Raw genomic sequence first — 22662 nt, forward strand, 5'->3', positions numbered from 1 at the left:
ATCGGTATACTGTGCACCGGGATCCCGTCAGTCGGCATACTGAAGACCACCCCATTGTAACTGGCTTCCACCATCCCATGATATACTAGGATTAGGTGAAAGCTAGAACTCCGGAATGCCGGAGCAGCCCAGCTACCTGCAGCAACTTCGGGCGCTGTGGAGCCCTCTATACACGTCTCCGTACACTGTTTGCTGTGTGACAGCTGTCACATATATGGGGACGGGTACAAAGGGCTTCACCAGAGCAAAAGTAGCTGCAGGAAATTGGTCCATTCCGGCCATGCTGCTCCTGTTCTCACTGCCCGAGTGTAGCAGGTGAGGGTCAGGAGGGGGCTGTACATCTCCCTGTACCATTTGCTGTGTGTTATACATGGGGACACGCACAGAGAGCTCCACAGCAGTCCAGGTCGCAGGTCCACAGAGTCCGGAACGTTCCGGCTTTCACCTAATCCCAAGAATGTATGTGACAAGCTAGGTTTTGAAATATTAGTTAGATAACCTGCTTCAATACAAAATGAATTCACAGTGGCATAGTTAAAGGCCCCCCACTACAGTAGTGTGCTTTAGATATTAGATGTGATATAATTGCACAGTGCTATTGATTTGGAAAGCCTTTTGCTACTGCTAAATACAGTAAGCTGAGCTTGTGCTTCTGCTGTTGCAAAGACAGAAAAACAACCAATAGCCGTGATCTGAATACATAGTAGTCATAGCTGGGCCTCACAGCAGTTACTATGGCTGCTACCACTATTGCTATGCCACTACTATGTAATAACTATTTAAGACACTGGTTCCTAAATCTCATCCTCGTCATCTTCATAAGTCACACATACCCAACAGCTTGTGTTTTCTGGATTTTTGTCTGTGGGCACAGGTAAGATAATTACTGACCCAGCCAAGTATACTTATGGTTGGAGATAAAGTCGGTAGAGATAAAGTACCAGCCAATCAGCTCCTAACTGCCATGTTACAGGTTGTGTTTAAAAATTGGCAGTTAGGAGATGATTGGCTGGTACTTTATCTCCATCAAATTTATCTCCAAGGCTTAGTAAATAGACCCCTTAAGGGGGGTACACACGGAGAGATCCGTGCTTAAAATCTAAGCAATCTTGCTAGATTGCTTAGATTTTAAGCACGGATCTGCCGTGTGTATGCCCTCCAGCGATAGCGATGCGCGGCCCCGCGCATCGCTATCGCCGATGCTAGATTGAGCTGCATGCAGGCTCAATCTAGCGGGTCGCTCACTTCACCGTTGTGTGAAGTGAGCGGCCCCCCGTCGGCTTTCCCCCTGCTCAGCACATCGCGCTGTGCTGAGCGGGGTGAGAGATGTGTGCTGAGCGGTCTGTGTTAAGATCGCTCAGCACACATCTCTCCCGTGAGTACCCCCCTTTAGTCACCTGTGCATATTTAAAGAAATCCTGAAAACATGATGTGTTAGGGAGGTGTGAGGCTCAGCTTTAGAAAACACCATGGGCCTAATTCAGACCTGATCGTAGATGTGCTAAATTTAGCACATCTGCGATCAGTTTCACAGACATGCTGGGGACGCCCAGCACAGGGCTAGTCTGCCCCGCATGTCTGGCTCAGCCCCCCCCCCCCCCCGCACAGGTACAAAAGCATCGCACGGCGGCGATGCTTTTGTACCTGAGGAGTAGCTCCCTACCAGTGCAGCTCCTTCACGCTGGCAGGGAGTTACTCGTCGCTTCCTGGGTCGCAGCGGCTGCGTGTGACGTCATGCAGCTGCCGCGGCCCACCCCACGCACAGTCCGGGCATGCCTGCGTTGCCCGGACCGCACCCCCAAAAATGGCGGGCAAACGCCGCCAGCCCGCCCACTCCCGCCCAGCGTCCACCTGTGCCTGTCAATCAGGCAGAGGCGATCGCTGGTCAGAGCTGCCGATCGCATCTCTGGCATGCGCCGGCGCACTGTGGCGCATCGCAGTTCAGACCTGATCGTCCACTGTGCGAAAACACACAGCAGCGATCAGGTCTGAATTAAGTCCTATATTAAGAATGCTAACATGTTCTGTTTCGTTGTTTGATACTTTTATTTGTCAATAGCTCCCTCTGCTGGTACCAGGACAATATGGCATTGAAGAAACTAGCAATGCATGTCAGCTATGGGAATGTTTACCTTTTGGAAGTTCTCTTTTGACAGAAGTGCTGCCTCTCTCTGTTGATCTCCATAGGTGAATATCACTGAGCGGTACTGAGTACCCACATCTTTTCCTTGCTTCATTCCTGCAGTGACAGAGTGATAAGTGTACGGAAGTCGCTAGATTGCCATAGTAATATTAGGTTCTTATCACAGTCTTTTGCAACAGTTATCTAGATAATTATTCCCAGGATGCTCTTCCAGACAATATTTAGTAAAAACATAATTTTAAACAGTATCATTCCCCCCCCCCCCCCCCTTCCCCTGTCATGGTTTATAGCTGAGGTAATGTTGGTAGTTTTAGCTTGCTTGGTTTTGTAGTTCCACTATAGCTATAGGGTCACCTATTGCAGGCTGTCTATAGGATGCCACAATCTCTTTAACAAACAACTTGTTTGGTCAATTTTGCCCCTATTCTTGGTGCTGGAATATTCGGTGGTATGGTGAGGTGCACATTACAGTAGTTCAAAATCTGTGTGGTTCTCAACTCATGGCCCCTGTTAAACCCAACACACCAGAACACAGGACACTTAACTGTTTATTTAACACAATAAAACTCATATCCGCAGATTCACTTCATCTATTGGAATAATGTTTCTTCAAGTTCATATATACACTAGCCTACTATGCAAGAGCTTCCAGCAAGCCTTATTATAATAATCCACCACTGATGATAGGTTGTTGACTAGAGATGCAGTCTCTTTGCTGGCTGTCGGGTTCCCGGTGTTCAGGAGACCGACGCTGGAATCTCGACAGCAGGGGAAATGCCGGTAGTTGGAATCCCGACCGCAGCCCCCAATTCCCCCTCGGGTGTTGATCCACGCAACCACCTGAGGAGGAATATAATAGTGTGGGCCAGATGCGTGGGGAGCGCCAAGATCCCGACCACTGGCAATACATACTGAATCGGTTGACTACTGCATGTAAACAGTCAATGATCCCTAATGCACACTTGGTTTGGAAGTAACATACCCTCTGTTGGGTCATGGTTCTCCCAGAATAATTTCAGTAATGATTTATAGCTTGTAATTTTAGGGTCAAATACAATTCGGACAACTTCAACATGTGCGGTAAGACCTGTACAGAAAAAGATTGGGGGAAAAAACATTATAAATATATACAGTATATGTTGATAAAATCATGGACCATCATGTTGGCATCATTAGACCAATATGTAACGATACAGAAGGAAACGACAAACCTGATGAAATAAACTTACAATCTTAAGAATGACAGGGAACATGCACTCTGTCTGGAGAGTGCTTCTGGCAAGTGGAAAAGATTCCCAATAAAAAATGTAGACCAAACACAATCTCTGCCATCTAGTAAAAATGTGTGAATATCAATTCATTTTTCATGTAAAAAAGGTTTTGTGGGTATTTGCTGATGAGGGAATAATGCCTCTATAATTGAATCCCCTCCATCTTTGTGTTTATAACGTCTCACAAACCCAAATGTCAGACTTTGTATATTTGGGATCAATAAACGCCCCACATTCAGTAATCAATGTCCTGATTCAACCATTTCCTCTAATAATTAGAAGAACAATTCAGCATTGCTGCAGTCATTGCCATCTAGCTCTGCAGTTACGCGCACTTACCTGTAGAAGTGGGCAAGTTCATGCATAGCATCACAAAACCTTATTCGCTTATACCTCCATGACAGAGGCCACATGTTTTTTCAGGTGTGGTCCCCTTGGCTCTCACCCCCTCATCTTTGCTTCCTGCACCCGGCTCCTCTATTGGCCCATGCGCAATGTGACGGTATACTCAGGGGCGGACTTAGGGATGAGGGCGCTCCTAGGCACAACAGTGACAGCCGCCCCCCTTGCCTAATTTTATTATTTTTATTGATTAGTTATAAGCACTTATTTGGTGATAGCCAATTTTATATAATAATATAAGAGCCGCTAACTATGATTTTTTTTTAATTTTTAATTCTGTATACATATTTAATACGTAAGACAGCTTACAGGGGCAGTATGTGCAAGTCCTACCCGTTTACACTCCATTCAAGATGGCATATGGTTTAACACAGTGAAAATATTTGGCAGTTACTGGTACATTTCAGGCTGACAGTACCAACACAAGCATCCAAGTGCCGCCCCAGAACAAGTTCCGCCACTAGGCACGTGCCCAATTGCAAATTCACCACTGGGTTCATTAAATTACTTTCCCCTTTCTGTAGTCCTGTTCTCCCTCCTATCCCTTCCCCCAACCTCCTAGTTATGTATAATTTCTCCCTACCCTCTATTGTATTAATTCTACCTGGAAAACGGCTCACCTATTTTTCCTATGCCTTTTGTGCTCTATATTTGCTGTATTTGATACACTTATGAACAGTCAAAAGAAAGAATAATAATAAAAAAAGTAAGACACGCAATTTGCAGCTAAAGTGATAACATCTAATTAAACTCAATTTAATGTGCAAGTTCTACATTAACATTTATATATATATAGTATCATATTTTATCATGATAATAACAGATTACTTATTAATGACAGGGTCAGCAAATAATTTTAATTATAGAAACATGTAATACATTTCAAATAATAAATGATATATTTAGTGAAATAATGCACACACCTAAATCCAAACATTCATACCTAATACCAACCTGTTCACATAATAAGGGGGATATCAAATTAACTGCAATAATTTACCAGGGCTAACTGTCCCGCCGGGGGCTATCCTAATAGCGCCTATAAGCCGGCACGAGTGGCGGCTTATCGGGGCTTCTAATGCTGCACCGGGAGCCAGATCCTGACAGCTCCCAGTGCAATGCTGACCTCCGGCTCCCCTGTCACATGACCGATCCCTCGTCATGTGACTGTCGCGGGGTCAGGGGAAGAGGGGGCTGTGGCGCTGCTACGGCTTCCCCGCCGGGAGTCTCGGCACTGAGTGCCGGCTCCCGTGACACGGCACCCTCACTGCAGACCCAGCCTGCTGCAGCGGGCATGGGACACTGCAGGTCGCTGCGGCTTCTCTGGGATTTCGTTTTGCCTGCCTCAGGCTGTTTCTACAGAAAGCACACAGATTTCACTAAACCTGTGTGTTTTCGGGAGAAAGGGCAATTTTTTACAGGCGATCTAATAGGATAGCTGGTTTGACGTCACAAACACGCCCTGCGTTCGGCCAGCCACTCCCCCGTTTCTCCAGCCACTTCTGCGTTTTTTAGCACACTCCCGGAAAACGCTCAGTTACCTCCCAGAAACGCCCCTTTCCTGCCAATCACTCACCGATCAGCAGTGCGACTGAAAAGCGCAACACGAACACCAGCAAATCTACTAAGTTTTGTGTTAAATAACTTAGCGCATGCGCGTTGCGTACCATGAGCATGTGCATTTTCCACCTAATCACTGCGTTGCGAAAAATGGCAACGAGCGAACAACCCGGAATGACCACCATTAATAATAATAATAATAACAATAATAATAATAATATGCGGCCCAGCTTCCAAAGACTACAGATGTACGACACATGCACAATGTTTTCTCTAGCACATGTCTAGTACGGTGGACATGGCAAGTTATTACTCTGCGGCCATTTAGTTGATCCAGTAATAAAAAGCCTGTTGTTAGATCATGCCAATTTGTGCATGCAGTACATACCTTTACAGTCTCTCTTCCGATCCGTGATTCTCATCTATTAAAACGTTCTTCAGATGATCCCAGGTTTTTTCCGATAAAACATGATAGAAGGTGCGTACACACTTCAGACATCTCATGAATGGGTCGGGAATTGGAAGAACTGTCCGACGATTGTACAAGTGTCTGCCAGGGGCAGAGAAAGCTGGGAAAATGCCTGCATATCGCATACCTCATGACCCTCTCCAGGAGGGACAGAATGCTCTGTTCCTGCACTTCCCTCTTAATTTATGATTGTCATCACCTGTGCTGAAACACCTTTCTTATCCATTAACCTGTTCAACACAGGTGCAGACAATCATACATTGATAAAAAAGTCCAGAAGCAGAGCATTGTGTCCCTCCTGGAGAGGGTCATGTTGTGAGGTATGATATCGCAGTGCTGCCCTGTGATCTTGCCAGCCTGAGCTGGCAAGACTACCCCAGCACACACTGCGGTACTTTTTCAAATAATTTTTTTGTAAATTCGGCCACATCGCATTTCCCATTATAAGTATGGGAAATGCGATGTGGCTTACTACAAAAAAAAGTGAATTAAAGGGTTTGGAGAAGTTTTTTATGAAAACTGCTCCAAATGCCCTTTTTTTCAAAAACAATTTTATTGAGAAGAAGTCAGAAATAAAAAAAAACAAGCACAAAGGTAATGCATTATACACATAAGCATAAGAATTCAAAATCCGCGTTATCTGCAAAAAGTAATGGTCAGGTAAATTAAGAGGTACAAAGCAAATATGCAGAGCATAATACACCGATATATGAATTCTTCATTTTACATTTTCAGCAAAAGAAACAATAAGAACGACACAATTTAGTGATGTGCACCGGAAATTTTTCGGGTTTTGTGTTTTGGTTTTGGATTCGGTTCCGCGGCCGTGTTTTGGATTCGGACGCGTTTTGGCAAAACCTCTCTGAAATTTTTTTGTCGGATTCGGGTGTGTTTTGGATTCGGGTGCTTTTTTTCACAAAAAAAACCCTCAAAAACAGCTTAAATCATAGAATTTGGGGGTCATTTTGATCCCATAGTATTATTAACCTCAATAACCATAATTTCCACTCATTTTCAGTCTATTCTGAACACCTCACACCATACAATATTATTTTTAGTCCTAAAATTATCACCGAGGTCGCTGGATGGCTAAGCTAAGCGACACAAGTGGCCGACACAAACACCTGGCCCATCTAGGAGTGGCACTGCAGTGTCAGGCAGGATGGCACTTCAAAAAAATTGTCCCCAAACAGCACATGATGCAAAGAAAAAAAGAGGCGCACCAAGGTCGCTGTGTGACTAAGCTAAGCGACACAAGTGGTCGACACAAACACCTGGCCCATCTAGGAGTGGCACTGCAGTGTCAGACAGGATGGCACTTCAAAAAAATTGTCCCCAAACAGCACATGATGCTAAGAAAAAAAGAGGCACAATGAGGTAGCTGTGTGACTAAGCTAAGCGACCCAAGTGGCCGACACAAACACCTGGCCCATCTAGGAGTGGCACTGCAGTGTCAGACAGGATGGCACTTCAAAAAAATAGTCCCCAAACAGCACATGATGCAAAGAAAAAAAGAGGCGCAATGAGGTAGCTGTGTGACTAAGCTAAGCGACCCAAGTGGCCGACACAAACACCTGGCCCATCTAGGAGTGGCACTGCAGTGTCAGACAGGATGGCACTTCAAAAAAATAGTCCCCAAACAGCACATGATGCAAAGAAAAAAAGAGGCGCAATGAGGTAGCTGTGTGACTAAGCTAAGCGACACAAGTGGCCGACACAAACACCTGGCCCATCTAGGAGTGGCACTGCAGTGTCAAACAGGATGGCACTTCAAAAAAATAGTCCCCAAACAGCACATGATGCAAAGAAAAAAAAGAGGCGCACCAAGGTCGCTGTGTGACTAAGCTAAGCGACACAAGTGGCCGACACAAACACCTGGCCCATCTAGGAGTGGCACTGCAGTGTCAGGCAGGATGGCACTTCAAAAAAATAGTCCCCAAACAGCACATGATGCAAAGAAAAAAAGAGGCGCAATGAGGTAGCTGTGTGACGACTAAGCTAAGCGACCCTAGTGGCCGACACAAACACCTGGCCCATCTAGGAGTGGCACTGCAGTGTCAGACAGGATGGCACTTAAAAAAATACTCCCCAAACAGCACATGATGCAAAGAAAAAAAGAGCTGCACCAAAGTCGTTGTGTGACTAAGCTAAGCGACCCAAGTGGCCGACACAAACACCTGGCCCATCTAGGAGTGGCACTGCAGTGTCACGCAGGATGGCCCTTCCAAAAAATACTCCCCAAACAGCACATGACGCAAAGAAAAAAAGAGGCGCAATGAGGTAGCTGTGTGACGACTAAGCTAAGCGACCCTAGTGGCCGACACAAACACCTGGCCCATCTAGGAGTGGCACTGCAGTGTCAGACAGGATGGCACTTAAAAAAATACTCCCCAAACAGCACATGACGCAAAGAAAAATGAAAGAAAAAAGAGGTGCAAGATGGAATTGTCCTTGGGCCCTCCCACTCACCCTTATGTTGTATAAACAGGACATGCACACTTTAACGAACCCATCATTTCAGCGATAGGGTCTGCCACATGACTGTGACTGAAATGACTGGTTGGTTTGGGCCCCCACCAAAAAAGAAGCAATCAATCTCTCCTTGCACAAGCTGGCTCTATAGAGGCAAGATGTCCACCTCATCATCATCCTCCGATTCCTCACCCCTTTCACTGTGTACATCCCCCTCCTCACAGATTATTAATTCGTCCCCACTGGAATCCACCATCTCAGATCCCTGTGTACTTTCTGGAGGCAATTGCTGGTGAATGTCTCCACGGAGGAATTGATTATAATTCATTTTGATGAACATCATCTTCTCCACATTTTCTGGAAGTAACCTCGTACGCCGATTCCTGACAAGGTGAGCGGCTGCACTAAACACTCTTTCAGAGTACACACTGGAGGGAGGGCAACTTAGGTAGAATAAAGCCAGTTTGTGCAAGGGCCTCCAAATTGCCTCTTTTTCCTGCCAGTATACGTACGGACTGTCTGACGTGCCTACTTGGATGCGGTCACTCATATAATCCTCCACCATTCTTTCAATGGTGACAGAATCATATGCAGTGACAGTAGACGACATGTCAGTAATCGTTGCCAGGTCCTTCAGTCCGGACCAGATGTCAGCACTCGCTCCAGACTGCCCTGCATCACCGCCAGTGGGTGGGCTCGGAATTCTTAGCCTTTTCCTCGCACCCCCAGTTGCGGGAGAATGTGAAGGAGGAGCTGTTGACGGGTCACGTTCCGCTTGACTTGACAATTTTCTCACCAGCAGGTCTTTGAACCTCTGCAGACTTGTGTCTGCCGGAAAGAGAGATACAACGTAGGTTTTAAATCTAGGATCGAGCACGGTGGCCAAAATGTAGTGCTCTGATTTCAACAGATTGACCACCCGTGAATCCTGGTTAAGTGAATTAAGGGCTCCATCCACAAGTCCCACATGCCTAGCAGAATCGCTCTGTTTTGGCTCCTCCTTCAATGTCTCCAGCTTCTTCTGCAAAAGCCTGATGAGGGGAATGACCTGACTCAGGCTGGCAGTGTCTGAACTGACTTCACGTGTGGCAAGTTCAAAGGGTTGCAGAACCTTGCACAACGTTGAAATCATTCTCCACTACGCTTGAGTCAGGTGCATTCCCCCTCCTTTGCCTATATCGTCGGCAGATGTATAGGCTTGAATGGCCTTTTGCTGCTCCTCCATCCTCTGAAGCATATAGAGGGTTGAATTCCACCTCGTTACCACCTCTTGCTTCAGATGATGGCAGGGCAGGATCAGGACTGTTTGCTGGTGCTCCAGTCTTCGGCACGCGATGGCTGAATGCCAAAAGTGGCCCGCAATTCTTCGGGCCACCGACAGCATCTCTTGCACGCCCCTGTCGTTTTTTAAATAATTCTGCACCACCAAATTCAATGTATGTGCAAAACATGGGACATGCTGGAATTTGCCCAGATGTAATGCACTCACAATATTGGTGGCATTGTCCGATGTCACAAATCCCCAGGAGAGTCCAATTGGGGTAAGCCATTCTGCGATGATGTTCCTCAGTTTCCGTAAGAGGTTGTCAGCTGTGTGCCTCTTATGGAAAGCGGTGATACAAAGCGTAGCCTGCCTAGGAACGAGTTGGCGTTTGCGAGATGCTGCTACTGGTGCCGCCGCTGCTGTTCTTGCTGCGGGAGGCAATACATCTACCAGTGGGCTGTCACAGTCATATAGTCCTGAGTCTGCCCTGCTCCACTTGTCCACATGTTAAGTGGACATTGGGTACAACTGCATTTTTTAGGACACTGGTGACTCTTTTTCTGACGTCTGTGTACATTTTCGGTATCGCCTGCCTAGAGAAATGGAACCTAGATGGTATTTGGTACCGGGGACACAGTACCTCAAACAAGTCTCTAGTTGCCTGTGAATTAATGGTGGATACCGGAACCACGTTTCTCACCACCCAGGCTGACAAGAACTGAGTTATCCGCTTTGCAGCAGGATGACTGCTGTGATATTTCATCTTCCTCGCAAAGGACTGTTGGACAGTCAATTGCTTACTGGAAGTAGTACAAGTGGTCTTCCGACTTCCCCTCTGGGATGACGATCGACTCCCAGCAGCAACAACAGCAGCGCCAGCAGCAGTAGGCATACACTCAAGGATGCATTGGAGGAATCCCAGGCAGGAGAGGACTCATCAGACTTGCCAGTGACATGGCATGCAGGACTATTGGCTTTCCTGTGTAAGGTGGAAATTGACACTGAGGGAGTTGGTGGTGTGGTTTGCAGGAGCTTGGTTACAAGAGGAAGAAATTTAGTAGTCAGTGGACTGCTTCCGCTGTCATCCAAAGTTTTTGAACTTGTCACTGACCTCTGATGAATGTGGACCAGGTGACGTATAAGGGAGGATGTTCCTAGGTGGTTAACGTCCTTACCCCTACTTATTACACTTAACAAATCCCCTCTTGCGCTACAAATGATATGGTATGGCTAAGACTTCAATAAATCAAACTTGTTATTCCATATATTTTATATATTTTAATACATTAAAAAAAAAAATATATATATATACATCCACCAGATCCGGCACTCCTATTGTCCCAGTGTAGAAACTTGCCAGGTGCCCTCCGTGATGGCCGTATTGCAACGGCCCACAATATCCACACACCACTCGGCGGCACTCTGGACAAATAAAATGAAGACTACAAAGTCATCTTGGATTAAATCCAAGATGACTTTGTAGTCTTCATTTTATTTGTCCGGAGTGCCGCCGAGTGGTGTGTGGATAGATATATATATATATATATATATATATATATATATATATATATATTTCACAGATAAACAACTTGACCGGTCAATAAAATTACTAACACTGTATATTCATATATAATATTATAAACTTCCTAAGGAGGTGGATCTAGGCATACTCTGTGCACAGAAAAATATAATGTTATAATGGTAAAGGTAAAACTCAGTCCGTATATTGAATTCAAAAAATCAAATACCAGCTGTAATATGAACCCATGTAACAAATAGTATCCTTGAGAGTTACTTTGTATTGGAGTTCCTCAATGAGTTGCCGCTCAGCAAAGAAGAAGAATAATGTTAAAAGAAACCGCTCCACACTGGAGCCTTACGTGTGGCTTCCACCTGTAGTATTAGCACGGGAGAGTCCCAATGACAGACAAGGCGGTCTCGGGCTGCAGGAACCGGCTCCTGCGCTGGCGCCTGCTGTGCTGATTAATTACCCGACTTCCAAGCTCTGTGAGTCCACACCTCTGTGTGCCGTCTGCAAGCACCACAGTCGCGGTCTCTCTCCTCCCGATTTTCGTCTGTCTAGAAACAGTGACGCAGGATGGCAATGCGGTTCTGGGTTCCAAAGCTGGTACAGGGGTCCAATATTCTGCTTCTGACGCGTTTCGCTCCTCTCACGGGGGCTTTATCAAAGAATATATACGGACTGAGTTTTACCTTTACCATTATAACATTATATTTTTCTGTGCACAGAGTATGCCTAGATCCACCTCCTTAGGAAGTTTATAATATTATATATGAATATACAGTGTTAGTGATTTTATTGACCGGTCAAGTTGTTTATCTGTGAAATATATATATATATATATATATATTTTTTTTTTTATGTATTAAAATATATAAAATATATGGAATAACAAGTTTGATTTATTGAAGTCTTAGCCATACCATATCATTTATAGCGCAAGAGGGGATTTGTTAAGTGTTCTCTGGATATTGGTACTTGGGATTTCCAAGTGCCGGTTCTTTTTGACTTGTTCTACCCCAAGTCAAGCTCTCTCCTGCAGCATAAATATAAAATAATTTTTATTTTTTAATACTAATATTTGATCACCAGGACATGGTGATGATTTACTAGCGCCTGGTTATATTTCTTTTTCCCTACTTATTACAGCTTGACAAAGGCAACACACGGCTTGACACCTGTTGTCCGCATTTGTGTTGAAATAATTCCACACCGAAGAGGTGATTTTTTTTGTATTTTGACCAGGCATGTCAATGGCCATATTCGTCCCACGGACAACAGGTGTCTCCCCGGGTGCCTGACTTAAACAAACCACCTCACCATCAGAATCCTCCTTGTCAATTTCCTCCCCAGCACCAGCAACACCCATATCCTCATCCTGGTGTACTTCAACACTGACATCTTCAATTTGACTATCAGGAACTGGACTGCGGGTGCTCCTTCCAGCACTTGCAGGGGGCGTGCAAATGGTGGAAGGCGCAAGCTCTTCCCGTCCAGTGTTGGGAAGGTCAGGCATCGCAACCGACACAATTGGACTCTCCTTGGGGATTTATTGGACTCTCCTTGGGGATTTGTGATTTAGAAGAATGCACAGTTCTTTGCTGTGCTTTTGCCAGCTTAAGTCTTTTCATTTTTCTAGCGAGAGGATGAGTGCTTCCATCCTCATGTGAATCTGAACCACTAGCCATGAACATAGGCCAGGGCCTCAGCCTTTCCTTGCCACTCCGTGTCGTAAATGGCATATTGGCAAGTTTACGCTTCTCATCGGACGCTTTCAATTTGGATTTTTGGGTCATTTTACTGAACTTTTGTTTTTTGGATTTTACATGCTCTCTACTATGACATTGGGCATCGGCCTTTGCAGACGACGTTGATGGCATTTCATCGTCTCGGCCATGACTAGTGGCAGCAGCTTCAGCATGAGGTGGAAGTGGATCTTGATCTTTCCCTATTTTAACCTCCACATTTTTGTTCTCCATTTTTAATGTGTGCAATTATATGCCAGTATCAATAGCAATGGCCTACTACTATATATACTGCGCACAACTGAAATGCACCACAGGTATGGATGGATAGTATACTTGACGACACAGAGGTAGGTAGAGCAGTGGCCTTCCGTACCGTACTGCTATATATACTGGTGGTCACTGTCAGCAAACTGCAAAACTAAAATGCACCACAGGTATAGAATCTAGATGGATAGTATACTTGATGACACAGAGGTAGGTAGAGCAGTGGCCTTCCGTACCGTACTGCTATATATACTGGTGGTCACTGTCAGCAAACTGCAAAACTAAAATGCACCACAGGTATAGAATCTAGATGGATAGTATACTTGACAACACAGAGGTAGGTAGAGCAGTGGCCTTCCGTACCGTACTGCTATATATACTGGTGGTCACTGTCAGCAAACTGCAAAACTAAAATGCACCACAGGTATAGAATCTAGATGGATAGTATACTTGATGACACAGAGGTAGGTAGAGCAGTGGCCTTCTGTACCGTACTGCTATATATACTGGTGGTCATTGTCAGCAAACTGCAAAACTAAAATGCACCACAGGTATAGAATGTAGATGGATAGTATACTTGACGACACAGAGGTAGGTAGAGCAGTGGCCTTCCGTACCGTACTGCTATATATACTGGTGGTCACTGTCAGCAAACTGCAAAACTAAAATGCACCACAGGTATAGAATGTAGATGGATAGTATACTTGATGACACAGAGGTAGGTAGAGCAGTGGCCTTTCCGTACCGTACTGCTATATATACTGGTGGTCACTGTCAGCAAACTGCAAAACTAAAATGCACCACAGGTATAGAATGTAGATGGATAGTTTACTTAACGACACAGAGGTAGGTAGAGCAGTGGCCTTCCGTACCGTACTGCTATATATACTGGTGGGCACTGTCAGCAAACTGCAAAACTAAAATGCACCACAGGTATAGAATCTAGATGGATAGTATACTTGACGACACAGAGGTAGGTAGAGCAGTGGCCTTCCGTACCGTACTGCTATATATACTGGTGGTCACTGTCAGCAAACTGCAAAACTAAAATGCACCACAGGTATAGAATCTAGATGGATAGTATACTTGACGTCACAGAGGTAGGTAGAGCAGTGGCCTTCCGTACCGTACTGCTATATATACTGGTGGTCACTGTCAGCAAACTGCAAAACTAAAATGCACCACAGGTATAGAATCTAGATGGATAGTATACTTGACGACACAGAGGTAGGTAGAGCAGTGGCCTTCCGTACCGTACTGCTATATATACTGGTGGTCACTGTCAGCAAACTGCAAAACTAAAATGCACCACAGGTATAGAATCTAGATGGATAGTATACTTGACGACACAGAGGTAGGTAGAGCAGTGGCCTTCCGTACCGTACTACTATATATACTGGTGGTCACTGTCAGCAAACTGCAAAACTAAAATGCACCACAGGTATAGAATCTAGATGGATAGTATACTTGACGACACAGAGGTAGGTAGAGCAGTGGCCTTCCGTACCGTACTGCTATATATACTGGTGGTCACTGTCAGCAAACTGCAAAACTAAAATGCACCACAGGTATAGAATCTAGATGGATAGTATACTTGACGACACAGAGGTAGGTAGAGCAGTGGCCTTCCGTACTGTACTGCTATATATACTGGTGGTCACTGTCAGCAAACTGCAAAACTAAAATGCACCACAGGTATAGAATCTAGATGGATAGTATACTTGACGACACAGATGTAGGTATAGCAGTGGCCTTCCGTACCGTACTGCTGTATATACTGGTGGTCACTGTCAGCAAAACTCTGCACTATACTCCTCCTATATAATACTGCTGGTCCCCAGTCCCCACAATAAAGCAGTGTGAGCACAGATATATGAAGCACACTGAGCACAGATATGGAGTGTTTTTCAGGCAGACAACGTATACTGGTGGTCACTGTCAGCAAAACTCTGCACTGTACTCCTCCTATATAATACTGCTGGTCCCCAGTTCCCACAATAAAGCAGTGTGAGCACAGATATATGCAGCACACTGAGCACAGATATGGAGTGTTTTTCAGGCAGACAACGTATACTGGTGGTCACTGTCAGCAAAACTCTGCACTGTACTCCTCCTATATAATATACTGGTGGTCCCCAGTCCCCACAATAAAGCAGTGTGAGCACAGATATATGCAGCACACTGAGCACAGATATGGAGTGTTTTTCAGGCAGACAACGTATACTGGTGGTCACTGTCAGCAAAACTCTGCACTGTACTCCTCCTATATAATACAGCTGCTCCCCAGTCCCCACAATTAAGCAGTGTGAGCACAGATATATGCAGCACACTGAGCACAGATATGGAGTGTTTTTTTCAGGCAGACAACGTATACTGGTGGTCACTGTCAGCAAAACTCTGCACTGTACTCCTCCTATATAATACAGCTGCTCCCCAGTTCCTACAATTAAGCAGTGTGAGCACAGATATATGCAGCACACTGAGCACAGATATGGAGTGTTTTTCAGGCAGACAACGTATACTGGTGGTCACTGTCAGCAAAACTCTGCACTGTACTCCTCCTATATAATATACTGGTGGTCCCCAGTCCCCACAATAAAGCAGTGTGAGCACAGATATATGCAGCACACTGAGCACAGATATGGAGTGTTTTTCAGGCAGACAACGTATACTGGTAGTCACTGTCAGCAAAACTCTGCACTGTACTCCTCCTATATAATACAGCTGCTCCCCAGTCCCCACAATTAAGCAGTGTGAGCACAGATATATGCAGCACACTGAGCACAGATATGGAGCGTTTTTCAGGCAGACAACGTATACTGGTGGTCACTGTCAGCAAAACTCTGCACTGTACTCCTCCTATATAATACAGCTGCTCCCCAGTTCCTACAATTAAGCAGTGTGAGCACAGATATATGCAGCACACTGAGCACAGATATGGAGTGTTTTTCAGGCAGACAACGTATACTGGTGGTCACTGTCAGCAAAACTCTGCACTGTACTCCTCCTATATAATACAGCTGCTCCCCAGTCCTTACAATTAAGCAATAAGCACAAATATTTGCATCAACATTAATAAACGGAGAGGACGCCAGCCACGTCCTCTCCCTAACATTTCCAATGCAGTAAAATGGCGGCGACGCGCGGCTGCTTATATAAAATCCGAATCTCGCGAGAATCCGACAGCGGGATGATGACGTTCGGGCGCGCTCGGGTTAACCGAGCCATACGGGAGAATCCGAGTATGCCTCGGACCCGTGTAAAATGGGTGAAGTTCGGGGGGGTTCGGTTTCCGAGGAACCGAACCCGCTCATCACTAACAATGATACAGGAACACAATGCCAAAACAGAGTAACCCAGGGACAGAAAACCCAGGAAAGAGAAAGAGAGAAAAGGAAAGAAAAGAAAAGAAGGGAGTAGTAGCGCAGGAGGGAGGAAAGCTAGTCATCGTGCTATATCATCCGACTAAAAAAGGGCGAAATTTCCACAGAACCTGACAAAACTCAGAAAAAATAAGCACATAAATATACAATGATAAATTATAGCTAAGACAAGTTACGAAGCATATACCAGGAAGTATTTTCAAAAACCTGTAGTATCGATTCAGATTGTGAGCTTGGCAAATAATATAAATAAAGACCCCAGCGTTTATGAAACGTAGTCACTCCTTTCTCTATATCTGTCATGGCCAGGCGTCTATCAAAATATAAAATGGAAAGCAATTCTTGAGTAACAGTACTCAACAAAGGGGATTGTTTAGAGATCCATTTCTGCAGAACCACCTTCCAAGCTACAGTAATTAAAATTGTCAGAAATGGAATAGGGATAAAATGGGTGGACATGAGCTACCAATTAGTGAAATCTGCTAATACAAAAGGTTCCCAAGTAAAAGGTACAGAAACCCCTATAATTTGCTTAATAAATGAGTGAAGTTTAAACCAAATATGTAGAATTTTTGGGCAGAACCAAACATTGTGTGCAAAGGTGGCTGACTGATTTTGCACTTTGGGCATAGGCCAGACTCTTCCACTACAACATTTCCTTTGAGCCTGTGAAAAGTAGGCCCTATTTAAAAATGTAATATGCGTTTCCTGCAGTCTCGCTGAGCAGAGGTATTTTAGGGGTTGCAGGCATTAAACTTAGAAGACAGTCAGGGTGGCCAAATTCAGGAAAGTCATGAGCCTATGAGTTCTAAATTGTGGACCACAATTTTCCTGTATCACCCGGGAGTAAATCGTTATAGATACATTTTATCTTAAAAATTAAAAGGGAGGCTAGTGTGAATAATGGATTTAAGGGGTAAGCATTAACAGGTAAACCACCAGTGGTAGAGGGAAATTTACTAAAAGTATAATGTCTAGATTGTAGATATAGGAAAAACTGAGAATGTGGAGGATCGTATTTTGTAGATAATTGTTGGAAGGAGTAAATATTTCCCCCCGGGTCAAAAATGTCCCGAATAGCAGAAATACCCTTCTCCTTCCAAGTGTGATAATGAGCAATCGAAAGAGAGGGTAGGAAGTCTGGGTTGCCCCAAAATGTTATAAATTGTGATAAAGTCAGATCATAGTTCAAACTCTTATTAATAGACAGCCATGCTTTATAGGTATCCTTGAACAAAACATTTATCATAATACCTTTAGGAATCTTAGCAAGGGGTAAATGAAAAAGAGCGTCAGGGGAATAAGGTGAAAAAAGCTCTTCCTCTATCAACAGGTTGGTAAAGCGAGTCAAACGTAAGCACCAGTCGGAGATGTAACATAACGCTGTAGCTTTGGAAAACTTAAAAAATTCAGGGTAGCCCAAGCCATCTCTATTTTTGGGGTGAATCAGTCTCTGCTTAGATATTCTGGGTTTCTTGCCCTTCCACAGAAACATCAAGAAGGCCTTCATACATCTAATCTCATCTGGTTTGGAAAGAAATAGCGGAAGCATCTGGAGTGGAGTTTTGGGAATAGTATGTTTTTAATCACAGCTAACCTGCCCAGTAGAGATAATGGCAAATTAATCCAATGTAACATAGATTGGATCACCTTGTCAATGATTGGGAGGAAATTTGCAGCATACATCTTATGTACGGAGGGGGTAAGGAAAATACCCAGATATGTGGAAGCAGGTTAGGGCGTGTAAGTGGGAGTACTTCGGATTTGACACAAACAGCAGCATGTCATCGGCAAAAAGTGACAGCTTCAACACCTGATTGCCAATAGAGATGCCAGTGAATCGAGGGTTAGAGCGCAAAGAAATTGCCAAGGGCTCTAAAGCTAAAGCAAACAACAAGGGCGCGAGGGGACAGCCTTGCCTGGTGCCTCTATGTATAGTGAACGGATCTGAAACAAAGTTGTCAGTGATTATTCTAGAAGAGGAAGAGGCGTAAAGCACACGGAGGAGAGTGACAACCGAGGAAGGGAAGCCAAAACGAGATAAGGGTTCAAAAAGTGATCCCACACTACCAGGTCAAACGCCTTCTCGGCATCTAGTGATAAGAGAACATTAAGATAGTCCTCATGCATGTCCTCATAACTTTGTAAAACAGAGAACTTTCCTGAGATTGGAAACTGAGTTTCTGCCCCAGACAAAACCAGTCTGGTCACAATGTACCAATGATGGAACAATGTGTTTAAAGCATTCTGCTAAAATTTTAGTGAAAATTTTATAATATATGTTGAGAAGCGAAATTGGAAGATATGAACCTGGCAGTGTGGGATCCCTTCCCGGCTTAGGGAGAACCTTCAGCACAGCATCATTAAAATAAGGAGGGGGAGGTATGACCATCTAGAATTTTATTGATAAAAGTCGTAAGAGGAGGTGCAACGGAAGGCCGTAGAATTCTGTAGATTTCACCAGTAAGCCCGTCAGGGCCGGGGAATTTAACGGGTTTAAGACCTTTAATCGCAGTATTCCATTCCTCCTCCGTAATAGGGCTAAATGAGCGTAGAACTATGTGCATCGGAAAGTTGGGGAAGGGAGACATGTTCCCAGAAAGTCTGTTTATTAGCAACATGGATCGGATCCTGGGCTTATAGGGCCGAGTAGAAGCGATACAAGACATTCAAGATATCTAAACCATCATATACCAACTTCCCCTCACTATCACTTAAAGCCAAAATGGCGGTACTAGATCTATCTCCTTGTAACAAGTGAGAAAGAAGCTTGCCATTCTTATCTCCATGAACATGAAAAACATACTTATTACTACGGACCTTGCGGTCACCTAATTGTTGGACCAGAGCATCATAATGTATGCGTTTCTCCTCATAATTTTTTCTTAAGGGGAGTAGGGAAGTGACGAAGGGCTTGATACACTTCCGGTAATTCAAGATGAGCCCTGCGGATAGCCTCCGACTGGTGCTTTTTGTTATGAGTAGTATAGGAAAGTATAGTGGTAATCAAAACCTCAGTTCTGCTAGCCATTACACCATCCGTACCTCCCGTAACATTTAATATGACCTGGTGTAAACTAAACCATTCATTATTGCTTATGAATTATTATGTGGACTTTTATTTCCAAACCTGGCATAAAGTTAGAGAGAAATAAACATGTTTTGGAGTTTAGACTTGCAATAAATCTGCTATAAGAGGGGTATTCTGTGTAGACTGTATCAATTAGCCAAAATCAAACATTTTATGTGAAATGTGTGTCCAGATTTCCTATTAACACACAATGTGACATAACGAGCCAGTGAATGGAGTTTACCTGTGCACACCTCCTGGTATGTGGGATTTGGAGTGTATCCTCCTGCGTATCCCACCTGTGTGGAGAAGATGCCAGTTTGTCTCCAAAATAACCGTTCTACACCCCAGAAACAGCCCATACCTACAAAGTATAAGTAAGGAACAGATTTTAGTCCATAGTGCCCATGTGACACATCTTCCCCATGCATGGTTGTATGGACTTACCAAACATTGCCAATTCGTATCCTGCTGGGAATGGCTCCAGTGTGGATTTTCCATTAACTGCATGCTTGGCTGTGATGGGGAGGAAAGGAAGATAAAACAGAGGTATATGGAGTAATAAGTGCTGGGACAGTTATCATCCTATAGATGAACTTTATGCTGGGTGTGAAAGTTTGTGTCTCTGCTGTGATCCTTGTCTTACCTGCTACCTGGAGAGCTTCAGCCCTCCCTGCTAGGGCCTCTCTGGCAGTGGGAAGAACAGTCTTACTTGGCATTGCTGTTTGATGTGACTGTAGAAGATATGGACAGCACAGGGTATTTATAGGGTATAATAAACCAGGCAGGGACAGAGTTCAACCGGATATTTCTAATGAATAACCAGTGAGCTTTAGTTGTTAAAGATATACTAACATATATTCAAGATATTATATTTTTCTTAAAGCAGCAATATCACATTTATTTATTTATTTATTTATTTATTTATTTTCTTTAAAGCAATTTTTGTACCTTTTTAGCTGATGGCATGAAATCTTGTTTTTTTAGGATTTCCTCTTATAGCTGAGCAGAGGGACACGAGATGTACTTCTACCTAGTGCTTTTTGATTGCTTTCCTTATCTCTCCATACTACACCATTATGGTCCATTCTTCTCTTCTCCCATTGGGGAATCAGGGAAATTAGGCATGTTGAAGATGAAAAATTCCACGATCCCAAACAAAAACAGTTGAATCAGGAAATTGGGATTTTTTTACTTGTTTTATGTTCCCAAATTCCTGACCCAGCTGTCGGCGGATTGGGGAATTGCAGCAATAAATTGCTGATGTATGGGGGCCATAAGACCTTCATTGCAACCCTCTGTAGTGAGATAGTGGGAGGAAGGTTTTTGGGCACACATACACATGCTTGTGGCTTTTCTTATAAGTGCTCAGGTAGCCGTAGACTGTTGTAGTAAGCATTAGATTCAAAGTGTTAGATTATAAGTGTTATTAGAATTTTATACCTTTGAGTTTTGACAGAGTTACAACAGAGTTAAACAGGAGGAAAACAGAAGGAGCACAATCTAACAGCCATTCCTAGAATTTGAACTCAGTATGGACTTTGCCCTGCTCACCATGGGTGGGATGTACTAAGCATCACTTCCACGATGCGGTACATCCCGCCACTTACAGCATAGATACTAATTGCATACAGGGCTGCCATCAGAAATTGTGGGGCTCGGGACTGACAAAATTGACAGCGGAGGGGAGGGGTGGGGAGTTGTGCATATTGTGGGTAGAGTTACAATGGGGGGGGGGTGCGGGGGGGGGGGGGGTAGGTGTATCAATGGTGCACAATCATGTAAAAAAAAGTGTCAAAGTTTGGGCTGTGGGATGGTTGTTACTGTAATAACTTGTCAATCTATAACATAATATATGAACCTATACAAATTAGTGATGTGCACCTGAAATTTTTCGGGTTTTGTGTTTTGGTTTTGGGTTCGGTTCCGTGGCCGTGTTTTGGGTACGAACGCGTTTTGGCAAAACCTCACCGAATTTTTTTTGTCGGATTCGGGTGTGTTTTGGATTCGGGTGTTTTTTTCAAAAAACCCTAAAAAACAGCTTAAATCATAGAATTTGGGGGTCATTTTGATCCCATAGTATTATTAACCTCAATAACCATAATTTCCACTCATTTCCAGTCTATTCTGAACACCTCACACCTCACAATATTATTTTTAGTCCTAAAATTTGCACCGAGGTCGCTGGATGGCTAAGCTAAGCGACCCAAGTGGCCGACACAAACACCTGGCCCATCTAGGAGTGGCACTGCAGTGTCAGACAGGATGGCACTTCAAAAAAATAGTCCCCAAACAGCACATGATGCAAAGAAAAAAAGAGGCGCAATGAGGTAGCTGTGTGACTAAGCTAAGCGACACAAGTGGCCGACACAAACACCTGGCCCATCTAGGAGTGGCACTGCAGTGTCAGACAGGATGGCACTTAAAAAAATACACCCCAAACAGCACATGATGCAAAGAAAAAAAGAGCTGCACCAAAGTCGTTGTGTGACTAAGCTAAACGACCCAAGTGGCCGACACAAACACCTGGCCCATCTAGGAGTGGCACTGCAGTGTCACGCAGGATGGCCCTTCCAAAAAATACTCCCCAAACAGCACATGACGCAAAGAAAAAAAGAGGCGCAATGAGGTAGCTGTGTGACGACTAAGCTAAGCGACCCTAGTGGCCGACACAAACACCTGGCCCATCTAGGAGTGGCACTGCAGTGTCACGCAGGATGGCCCTTCCAAAAAATACTCCCCAAACAGCACATGACGCAAAGAAAAAAAGAGGCCCAATGAGGTAGCTGTGTGACGACTAAGCTAAGCGACCCTAGTGGCCGACACAAACACCTGGCCCATCTAGGAGTGGCACTGCAGTGTCAGACAGGATGGCACTTAAAAAAATACTCCCCAAACAGCACATGATGCAAAGAAAAAAAGAGCTGCACCAAAGTAGTTGTGTGACTAAGCTAAGCAACCCAAGTGGCCGACACAAACACCTGGCCCATCTAGGAGTGGCACTGCAGTGTCACGCAGGATGGCCCTTCCAAAAAATACTCCCCAAACAGCACATGACGCAAAGAAAAAAAGAGCTGCACCAAAGTCGTTGTGT

At 44.4% G+C, this 22662-nt stretch overlaps 1 protein-coding gene across 1 annotated transcript in view; it reads right to left on the bottom strand.

The window, feature by feature from the left end:
• LOC135038542 (peptide methionine sulfoxide reductase MsrA-like) overlaps positions 1-20322 on the bottom strand; it is a 38626-nt gene extending 18304 nt beyond the window's left edge. The window contains exons 1-5 of the mRNA XM_063954659.1: positions 20215-20322; positions 20016-20084; positions 19813-19932; positions 3126-3230; positions 2133-2239 (exon numbers count right to left, since the gene is read on the bottom strand). Coding sequence (XP_063810729.1) covers positions 2133-2239; positions 3126-3230; positions 19813-19932; positions 20016-20084; positions 20215-20287 — 474 coding nt within the window. The 5' untranslated portion in view covers positions 20288-20322. The remainder of the gene's footprint in view (positions 1-2132; positions 2240-3125; positions 3231-19812; positions 19933-20015; positions 20085-20214) is intronic.
• Between the last annotated feature and the right edge of the window lie 2340 nt (positions 20323-22662).

The sequence above is a fragment of the Pseudophryne corroboree genome, chromosome 2, assembly GCF_028390025.1.
Source record: "Pseudophryne corroboree isolate aPseCor3 chromosome 2, aPseCor3.hap2, whole genome shotgun sequence".
Lineage (NCBI taxonomy): Eukaryota > Metazoa > Chordata > Amphibia > Anura > Myobatrachidae > Pseudophryne > Pseudophryne corroboree.